Source organism: Musca autumnalis, unplaced genomic scaffold, assembly GCF_047663935.1.
Source record: "Musca autumnalis isolate F117 unplaced genomic scaffold, ASM4766393v1 scaffold_4, whole genome shotgun sequence".
Taxonomy (NCBI): Eukaryota; Metazoa; Arthropoda; class Insecta; order Diptera; family Muscidae; genus Musca; species Musca autumnalis.
Genome location: NW_027411977.1, coordinates 22,894,301 through 22,905,900, shown reverse-complemented (window position 1 = coordinate 22,905,900; position 11,600 = coordinate 22,894,301). Strand labels below are relative to the sequence as shown.

General features: G+C 32.1%; 1 protein-coding gene across 27 annotated transcripts in view; it reads right to left on the bottom strand.

The window, feature by feature from the left end:
* Positions 1-7,943: 7,943 nt before the first annotated feature.
* promL (prominin-like) overlaps positions 7,944-11,600 on the bottom strand; it is a 119,270-nt gene continuing 115,613 nt past the window's right edge. For all 27 annotated transcript variants that reach the window (XM_073983263.1, XM_073983254.1, XM_073983273.1 and 24 more), the window contains one exon: positions 7,944-10,572. Coding sequence is in view for 17 of the 27 variants with exons in the window: in XM_073983254.1 (XP_073839355.1) it covers positions 10,461-10,572 (112 nt within the window). In the remaining 10 variants the exon portion in view is untranslated. The remainder of the gene's footprint in view (positions 10,573-11,600) is intronic.

Here is an 11,600-nt window from a genome sequence, read left to right as displayed (position 1 = left end):
TTCCCAAAAATCTTAAAAAATTCACCTCCCAGGTCCTCCTAAAAATCTTTAAAAAATCCACGTCTAAAGACCTTCTATAAATTAAAAATATACGTCCAGTCCAAGGTCCTTCTAAAAATCCCTAAAAAATCAAGTTTAGAGTACACCTGAAAGTCCTCAAAAATCACGTCCAATGCCTTCTAAGTCATCCTTAAGCATCTTGAAAATTTCCACGTCTAATGGCCTTGCAAAAGTTAGAAAAAAAATACATCTATGGGTCCTCATAATAATCTTTAAACAAATCAATGTCCTGGGTCCTCCTAAAAATCTTTAAAAATTACATGTCCTGGGTTCTCCTAAAAATCTTCAAAAACCACGTTTAATGGCCTTCTAAAAATCTTAAAAAAAGTCCACATCCAGGGTCCTCCTAAAAATCTGTAAAAAAATCCACGTCTAATGGCCATCTAAAAATTTTTACAAAAATTAGAAAAAAATCCACTTCCAATGCCTTTTAAGTCATCATAAATATTTTTAAAAAAATGCAAGTCGAGGGTCCTCCTAAAAATTGTTAAAAGAAATGCAAATCGAGGGTCCTCCTAAAAATCTTTAAAAAATCCACGTCTAATGGCCTTCTAAAAATCTTAAAACCCCAAGCCCAAGGTCCTTCTAAAAAAAATCCCAAGCCTAAGGTCCTTTTCAAAATCTTTAAAAAATCCACGTATAATGGACTCCTGAAAATTCTAAAAAAAATTACGTCCAGGGTCCTCCTAAAAATATTTTTAAAAATTCAAATCCAGGGTTTTCCTAAAATCTTTAATAAATTCAAGTCCAGACTATTCCCAAAATTCTTAAAAAATGCACCACCAATGTCCTCCTCTTTAAAAAATCCACGTCTAAAGACCTTCTATAAATTAAAAAATTCGTTCAGTCCAGGGTCCTTCTAAAAATCCTTAAAAAATTCAAGTTTAGTGTGCTCCTGAAAATCTTTTAAAAATTAACGTCCAATGCCTTCTAAGTTCTCCTAAAAATTTGACATCTAATGGCCTTGTAAAAATTAGAAAAAATACATCCAGGGTATCCGATGCCTTTTAAGTCCTCCTAAAACTCTTAAAAAAGTCCACGTTAATACCTTCTAAAAATTAACGCCTAATGACATTCTAAAAATCGTTAGAAATCCAAGCCCAATGCCTTTTAAGTCCTCCTAAAAATCATTAAAAACTCCACGTCCATGGTGCTACTAAAACTCGCTAATAATCCCACGTACAGGGTACTCCTAAAAATCTCGAAAAGGTCTACGACCCAAAAATCTTAAAAAATCCACATTTGGTTATTCTAAAAATCGTTAAAAAAATTCACGTCTAATGGTCTTTTAAAAATCTTTAAAAAAATCCACATCTAATGGCTTCTTCCAGTTCCTTTAAAATAGGGCGAGATAGTGAAAGCGAGAATAATCCCACAAGTGAACATTTGTAATTGGTCTGTACGTTTGATTTTCAATTAAAATTTGAAGTACTGCACACACGTATTTTTTGTTCAATATTTTAATTTTAACATTTAAACTGTTCTATGTCCGTTCATAACATAATCAGGGCATTCATAAATATTTCCCTCGAAATTTGTCGCACGAAAAATAATTTAAAAAGGTGAAATTCTTTAAAAATAAATATTTTAATAAGTGGACAACTACTGGAAACGGAATGGAATATTCTCGCCTAATCGACAAAAATATTCCCTTTTTGGACGTAAATATGGAAATAAAAAATTGTGAAATTGGGGAAAGGGAACAAATTCCGCACGGAATTTTTCAGTCCAATTATGAATTCAATTCCACGTGAGTTTTCTCACTTTTTCCTTTAAGTTGAAACGGCAGAAAGACAAACTCACGGGGAGTTTACATTCATAATCACCCTGTTTATTTATGATTGCCCTGAACGAGTTGGTGAATATGAGAAATGCACCACAGGATAACATTTATTAGTGAGTTGTTTATAATTTTATTAGGCATAAACTCAACAATCGCCCTAGACAAGTTTTGACTAGTAAATCGTGAAAAATTACAATATACACGTAGAAAAGTAATATCAAAAACATTCAGAACGATCATGAATATAAACTTCCCGTGAGTTTTCTCACCCTCTTCTTTTAGGTTGCAATGGCAGAAAGACAAAACTCACGAGGAGTTTACATTCATAATCGGGGCTGATTATCATCATTAGCATCAACCGAACATATTACACACAATAAAAAAGAAAAAAACATTTATTATTTTTAATTTTTTCTTGTTGTTGTTTTTTTAATTTTATTGATTGACACACAGTTATGAGTTTTTGTGTTTTCATTCATTCATTGTCGCTTACTTACAAATACAATTTGTTTTTATTTTTAAAGAATTTCTTTACTAATTTCTTGTTTTATTTGCTTTGTTTTTGTATTATTATTTTAAATGTTGCATTTCTACAAGTATTGTTTTTGTTGTTGGGGTTTGTTTTTAATGTTATTATATGCAGCACATTCCTTTGGAACGTCTTAAAAATATACATTATATTTATGTATTTTATATCTAATATTAAATACAACTATGGCTAAATTCATAAAAACACATACAATAATAATAATTAGTTAATTAAATTTGTTAATAATAATTATGTTTTTTTATACAATTGTAATAGTAATAATAATAATGAAAAGTGGAGTAAACAAAAACTGTAATGGATTTTAACGTTTTGTTAAATTTCATTTTTAAATGTTTTATTATTCTTCTTTTATTTTAAAGAGAAATTATAATTTTTTAGTGTTATTATTTGTTTTTAAATGTATTTTCTTGTTGTTGTTTTGTTAAAGTTTTATTTGTTTCTTTTGGTTTTTTGATTTGTTTAACAATTTTTCATATATATAATTAAATGCATTTGTTTTATCTTTTCATTATCATTTGTTGGTTTTTTTATTCTCTCAAAGAAAAAACTAATTTTTTGAGGGGATTTTTTGTTTTCCTTTTTAGGTTGTTTTTTTGTTTTAGAGAAATTCTAAATAATAGAAAAAAGTTTACAGTCTCACTGATCAATAATAATCATAATAATTAATTAATATTTAATAATAATATTAAAAATAAAAAATCATTTTGTATAATTAGAATAAGAATAAAAATTCTCTCCAAGTTAGAGTAACCCAAAAAATGGGGGGAGAAGAATTTGTATGTTTTTATCTTCTTCTTCTTGTAATAAAAAAAGAAATTGAAAACATTTTGGATCTATCTAAAAAGTAGTTGTTGTTGGTTGTTACTAAAAAATATATATTTGTATATGTATGTGTAACATACATATATAGGGTGTTATAAAATAGTATGCACAGAAATGAAATGTGTGGGAAAATTAAGTGGAAAATTTGTATGGGAAAGTCAAATGAATGGTATGTATATATTTTTCGTTTGGTTTTTGAGTTATACCTTTTTTAACAATAAAATGTTGCATTTTTGACGATATTGTCATATTTACATCCTTGAGAAAACTGAGTATTTTGATTGATAAGGTTATCTTAAGAATATTTCTTTAGGAAAATTGATCCAAATGATTGTCCTATTGACAGTCATTCGAACATGCTTAATAAATTAAAAACATACGTCCAGTCCAGGGTCCTTCTAAAAATCCTTAAAAATTCAAGTTTAGTGTCCTCGTGAAAATCTTTAAAAAATTCACGTCCAATGTCTTTTAAGTCTCCCTAAAAATCATTAAAAACTCCACGTACAGGGTCTCCTAAAAATCATTAAAAATTCTTATCGATGGTCCTCCAAAAATTCGTTAAAAACTCTACTTCCAGGGTCCTTCTAAAATCCTTAAAAACTCCACGTCCATGGTGCTACTAAAACTCGCTAATAACTCCACGTCTACTATCCAAAAATCGAACATGCTGTGAAATGTTGCCACATTCGAACATGCTGTGAAATATTGCCCCAGATAACCCATGTCGCCTTAAATACAAAGGTATACTATTTTTCTTGGTAAATTCCGCAATAATCAGCTTAATTATAAATGCTCACTTGCGGGAGATTTCTCACTTTCACTCCCGTTGAAACACCCAAACACGTTGAATCGTGGACGTGTATCTATCTGGCATATTCGACCCATTCAGGCCAACTACAAATGTTCACATATGGGAGACTTCTTTTCACTTTCACTGCCGTTGACAGTAAGTGTCAAACACGTTGAATCGTGGACGTTTAGTTATCTGGAACATTCGACCCATTCATGCCAGGTAATTTGTAGTTATTACAAAAACTCGATTTTTGCAACACAAACATTTGCCGTTTTTATAGGTACCACAAAGACAATCTACGGTAAAATCCTGATCCTAAACTATCCATAAGTATGTTACCCTAAATATTCGATCCAACAAAAGTTACGCGAATAAAATCCAATTTCAAAGAAGAACTACAATCGGTGAAAATTTCATAAATTGCCCTTAAATCGCACATAAGCGTACATTTTAAACCTTCGCTGGGAAGGTAGTGGAACAAGTAAAGTCTATCTCCGAAGTTTATCTAATGGGCCGATTCCGTACAGCGAGGCGAGTCATGTCGCGTCGTCTATCGTCTCTGTGACAAAATTTAAAAAATGCACTACGTACAGCGATAGAAAATAATCGTCGATAACAAGTTATTTTTATTTTATTTTTATTCGTTAGTAAAAATGTACGGCGACAGCTAATTTGTTGTCGCCGGAAAATGAACATTTCGGCGACAAAATTTGGCGACGTCAGGCGATATTGCCATACGGAATCGAAAAATTGCATTTGGCAACGCGACACGACTCGCCTCGCTGTACGGAATCGGCCCATAAGTTTGAAAGAATTATTACCATATACAAAGTTCCAGGAACCAAGTTCAGCATTCATTTTTGACAGCAGGGAATTTACCCCCTGTTTATGTATTTCGAAACGAAAATGTGTGCGCATGAAACACACCCAAACCTTAGTTTTGGAAATATTATTTCCTTTGTTATTGCTTCAAAACAAAAAACAAATATGAAAAACACACACAAATTTGGTAGTTTTTCGTACGCATTCATTTTCTTATCGACATATGTATGTATGTACATAAACAGGCCCTTAAAATTTCCATGTTATAATCTCACGATGTAAGGCTTTGTAATCAGGAACAGCAAGGACTATCAAGTTTAGCATTAATTTTTGACAGCGGGAAATTTTAGAATTTCCAGGTCATTTTCTCAGGAAGTATTGTTTTGCCCACGATAAAAAAATACATCGTTGTAAGCAGGAACACAAGGACTAGCATCGGAAAATGTTAAACGGTCTTTAAACTACATTTAAGCGAAAATTGTTGAACTTATATGGGTAGGGTACCTGTAACTGGTGTTGAATCTGTGTGGAATATGGAATCGCATTAGGGGACTGTTCTCGAATGTTTTTTACACCATACAATACAGTGACAACGTTATCCCAACAGTCGGTGATGTCGAGGTGAAAATCGTTGATGAACCACATTTGATTGAAAATATTTTTGTCCATATTGTTGTGCATGTTTCGGAATCGACCGGGATAACAGACATGGACGAATCATAGACTCTTACATCAACAACACGTTTATTACATTTTCAACAATTCCTTGGAATAACATTTTCTCATGAATCAATTTAAAATTATTCCAAGCAATGGGCGAAAACACCACTTCACAACGACACACTTCTCTATGATCAAATTGACTCAAATCGGTTTCCATCTCCATCACGAGCCATATCGTACAAATGTAAGAGCTTCTGGAGGGCTTTTCTTTCGACATACCACTTTCTTTATATGTCTATATAATTGTTCCACAAACATCCCAGATGGGACAAGGGAGACTTCTCTCATATCATTGTGTGCACCCCGATTCATATTAGCTCAATGACATGGGACCTATTGTTTATTGCCGAGTCCGAACGGCGTGTCCTAAGACATCACTTGTAGAGAAGTTTTACAAGGCTGAAATACTCAGGAAATGTCGCCAACATCACTGAGGGGTATTTTGCCACCGTTGAAAATTTGATGTTGCCTGGCCTGGGAATCGAACCCACGACCTTTAGCGTGCAAGGCGTGTGTGCATACCATTGCACCACGGTGTGTCTTCTATGTAGAATTCTTTCTTACGAAGTATTCTATGGTGTAAGACCATTCTTACGATGTCGATTCCTTAAGGGTATCAATGGGTAGAAGCCTCATTAAGGTGTTCTTCGTAACAGGCCTTAATTACAGGTCTTCTATAGATAGATGATCTCTTTCTACAGAGGGAAAATCTCATTTCTTCCTTTAGATGTCTTCTATATATTCTATAGTTTAAGGACCCCCTTACGAGGCCGATTCAAAATATAGAAGAGTTATTAGGGTGGTCTTTTATACTTAGAACAGCTCAAAAGGGGATTTTCTACAGGTAGAAGGAATATCTTACTAACTGAACTTGCATATGCAATAGAAAGATACAAGTCACCCCTAAGCTTCTTCTGTAGATACAAAACATGATTAATCTGTCTTCTATAGGCAGAAAATCTCATTAAGAGGTCTTCCACAAACAGAAGAATTTCTTTAAAGCCTGATCATTCTATCTACAGGTCTCAGCAAGGCAACCTATATACACTGAAGAATGATTGATATCAGGCAAGTGGTAATCTGTAGATGAATATATAATTAAAGAATCGTATATAGACAGAAGAGCATTAAACGTTCTTCTATAAAGAAAAGAAGTCCTTAAGACAACTTTAAAAAATCCTATAAAGAAAAAAGTCCTCAAGACATCTTTAAAACATTCATGAAAAGTCTATAGACAGAAAACTCAATTAAAGGGTCTATCATCAAAAAGTGATCCTCTGTCCATAGAAAACCTCATTTAGGGGGCTGTCTTTAGATAAAAGGCCACATTGTTTAGTGCTCTTCTATAGATGGAAACTATCCATAAGGGGTCTGCTGTACTTAGAAGAACTCATAAGGGGGACTTTCTTCAGGCAGAAGATCTCATAGTAGGAACATATGTAGACAAAATACACAAGACACAATTAATCGGTCTTATGTGGAAAGAAGGCTCCAATTAGAGATCTTCTACAAACAGAAAAAAACTCTTTAAGGGATCCTCTCTTCTCTCTTCAACGGATAGAAGGTTTCGGTAAAGCAATCTATATAGAAAGGGGAAAGATAGATGGCCCGCAAAAGATATTCCTTTTTTATATGAGAGGTTCTATAGATATTATGCCACATTATCGGGTCTTATATGGACAGAACAGCTTCTTAAGGGCTCTCATATACATAAAGGGACATCTATTGAAGGATCCTTAATGAAATACACAACATACTTCATATATTAGTAATCTATAGTTAGAACATCTCAATAAGAGGAAGTCCATAGGTGAAAGACGGTATTAACTGGTATTCTAGAAACAGAAGAAAAGTCAGTTGTTTGGCAAATGACTGCAAATGTGTGAAGTATTGTGTTTCTTACCGCCGTAGTACTTAACTATTGCTAAGCTACGTGTTTCAAAACGTCACAAATAGGCATTTTTAATACAGGTAAAAATCAAACATGTATCATTTTTATTTCTGATGCATTTAGTTGTATTGTCGAGGAACAATCCATGAGTGTGCAACTGAAATATTTTGACGAAATTTAAAAACCATAAAGCAACAGCCGGTACGGAAGTCAGGCCATCTATACATAAAATGTCGTCTAATTTAATGGTCTTCCGTAAATAGAAACATTCTATAGGGGGTCTGCTATACTTGGCAGAATTCTTAAATGGGTTTTCTACAGATTGAAGGCATCACCAAAAGAACATTTCAGGTTTTGAGTGGCTTTCCAAGAAAGCTATGAAACTTTTTTAGTAGGTATTTTTTTCATTTGATAGATCGCATTTTAATCTACTTTCTGAATTTTTCTTGTTGAAAAATGTTACGTAGTTTTGTGGCAATTGGCCGTCTACCAAACCCTGTTTTATTTAAGCGTTTTGCGTTGCGAACTCTGGCTCGAAAACTAATGAACCGATCGTCATATATTTTTGTATGCTTATTTAGAACGTAAAGACCTAGTCCTTCATCGATCGAATTTTTTTTAACCATTAGGTTTTACGGAAATGGTGGACCCAAAAGTCAAAATTTCAATTTTTGGCTTAAAAAACAGAAATTTTCTGGCCATAATACGGACAAAACTTTTTTTAAAATAAAATCGATCGATGAAGGACGAGTTTTTAGATTTTCAGCTAGAATTGGCACAGTTTTCAAAATGTCATTTCGAGAAAAACACGTTTTAAGTTTCTATGCTACATACAAATCACAATGAATTTTTCCCTTCCAACACTCATATCTCAGTCAATTTTGTTCCGAACGACTTGAAAGCACATATATAAAAGCACATATATATACATATTCTTTAAAATAGGCCAAGACATTTTTTCGATATTCTAAAATTTACAAGTGGAGGTCACCCCTTAAAAGTTCCTGGTAAAAACGTATGCACATTGAGTTAAACTAGAGTTCACCCCTTAAAAGTTCCTGGAGTTAAACTAGAACAGTAAGGAGCTCATTAATATGGTAGAAATCTTCCCGTGACCTTCAGAGATGTTTTGTTTCATTAAAAAATTATTCTTCCTTCGTTAAGAACAGGAATTAGTCTTTCATAAAGGGAAACAAAATCCTTTAGAAAATGTGAAACAGGGTAATCATGAATATTTCCCTGAATTTTGAATGAATTTTCCGCACGGAAAATAATTTTAAAAAGTGAAGCTATTTTTTAAATCGATATTTAAAAAAAATTGGAGACTACTAAAGTCACCTTATTATGCAATATTCTCGCTGAATCGACAAAAAATATTCTCTTTTTGGACATAAATATGGAAATAAAAGTTATGAAATTGAGGAAAGGAAAAAAATTCCTCACGGAATTTTATTCATGATTGCCCTGAATATTTTAAAACATTAAAAAAATGCTAGAATCAATAAATTATGGAATATTCTCGCAGAATTGAAAAAATTAATCCCTTTTTGGACAGAAATATGAAAATAAAAAATTGTGAAATTGAGGAAAAGGAACGAATTCCGCACGGAATTTTTATTCATGCTTGCCATGAATATTTTCTCATGAAAGATCTTTGCAACTTTCTAAAATACACTTCTTGAATATGTCAAAGTGACCTTTAAAATATTAATTGGAATTCTCCTAGAAGTCCTTAAACTGTTTTCCAAGTATACTTATTTGCCCACAGCAAAAATCTTTACATTACATAAATTACATAAATATCTGTTTGAAAGCCAAGTTTGTTGATATGACAACATAAAGTCAAAAATTCTTATATTTATGTCTAAAAAAAATATATATAACTTAAAAACCAAACTTACAAAAATACTTTACAATTTTTCTTCTTTCTATATAGAAACAATAGCTTACTTAATTTAATCACACATTTCAATTTTGTCTTAATGTTTACATTTTGTAACACCCTATATATAGATATTTGTTAATTACTTTTTTGTTTTTGTAATTGAGAATTGAAATTTCAATTTTAAAGCTGTTGTTCTTCACAATAAACAAACACTAACTTATATATTTTTATATGTGTGTAGTTGCTTTGTAGTAGTAGTTGTAGTTATTTGTATAAATGTATGTTGTTAGTGTATTTGTGTTAAATTTTTCGTTAAAATTTTGGTTTTATTTGAATTTTTACTTTGGTACACACCATCATCATCTATCCAACACATACGTCTGGCTTCTTACAAATGTTCATCATCATCTACGCACATTAAAAAATTGAGTCAAAAAATGGAAATATATGTATGTTGTATTTAATATGTATGTATGTTACCTATATGTATGTTTGTTTGTATAGAGAGTTATAGTATAGCTCCTCTTACTAACTTTCTGACTAATTGCTACACAATGCTACGAAGGAAAATGTCCATCTTAAAGTGACAAAGTGTGTAACCATTTGAACGAAATGTTAATACCCTCCAATGGCTTAAATTGCCCACCTTAGAAGGTATTTCCTTGCAGCCCATGTATAATGATTTAATAAAAAAATATATGTATATAAAACTTGTGAACAAAGTTTAACAAACAAAAAAAACCTAATAAAAATATACTAACAAAAATTCGTTTCTTTAATAATATTTGTAATACTATATATGTATGTAATATTGTAAAAGGACTGATTTTTTTTATGTTTTGATGACTTCTGTCTGTTGTTGCTCTTGATTAACAATGTTAGCTATTTTGTTGCTTTAGTTTTGATTGGGTTTGTTGCTATTGTGAATCTCATCTTCATCATTCCTTATGCGTCTCTTTAACATTCAATTAGCAACATTATCAACATCATCATCGTCGTATGTATGTATGTAGCTCATCCATTCATTTTTCCATCATTCACATATCATGTATTGCCATCTCTTGGTTCTCATCGTTAATGTTGTTTCATGTGAGAATCATCAGCTTAAAACTGAATTTCAATATAGATCACTTAGTCCTGATCCGAGGCGCCCGGATAATAATATGGTGGTGGGCGTTCGTATTCAGATGCTGGTGGTGCCATTGGTGGGTTTTGGTAACGTGGTGGTCCGCCATCCCAGTGTCTATATTAAGAAAGAAAAAACAAAAAACAAAATGTTGCCGATTAATGTTAGAATTTGAGGTTATGTTATTTACACATATAGTACAAAAATAGTTTCATTTTTTTGTTAAATATCTACATTATTTCCATATCCATTTGTTATATGGTTAGTAGGAGTAGAGTATTTTTGAGAGTATTCCAAACATCAAACATTTTTTGTAACATACAGACACATACACTTTAGGTATTGGATTTAGATTACATTTACACACAATTTAGTAAGCATTTGCTTCGAATGTTTTTCTTTTGTTTTAGTTTTGTTAGGGTTATTTTTACAAGACCACAAAAGTACTATGCTGATGGTGGTGGTACTTTGCCGGTCTATATGGTTTCCACCTCTTAATTACAATCAATTTATATATGTATCTATACAATTGTTTCTTAAAATGTTATGTGTAATCTTTAGACACGAGACACTTAGATTCTACTTGGTGCGGAAAAGCCTAATGATCGGTGCTAAAAGACAATATGTTACTTGTATGAATGTGGTGTATGAAAGTTGGTATGAGAAAGATGAATTCATAGGGTGTCTTTTACAGAAACGAAATATTCTTGAGGGGGTTTTCTGTGGATATACAATAAGATACGACGTCTTCAATAGGAGAATAATATAATGATAATCTTCCCCACTACTTCTATCGATAGAATACCTCAATAAGAAGAAAAGAAAAATCCTTAAGAAATATTCTAATGATGATCGACGACGTCACATATTTGTCGAGGACTCAACCAGGAGCGGCCGTGTGATAGAACACACGGTGCTCTTGAATCAAACTTAAATGGAAGGTGATTACACCTGGGAAGTTTTTGCGGTTTCTGAAACTACAATGTTTATAGATGAGAAAAATAAAAAAAAAAAAAACAAAAAATCGCCGTAGCGCTTTTTAAGTAAATCGCGATTCAAGTTGACATTTTTAGGGGGTTTTAGGTTTTTGCGATATTGCTTGGAACCCGCAAGTCCTATCAAAATGTGAATAAAGAAAATGTTGT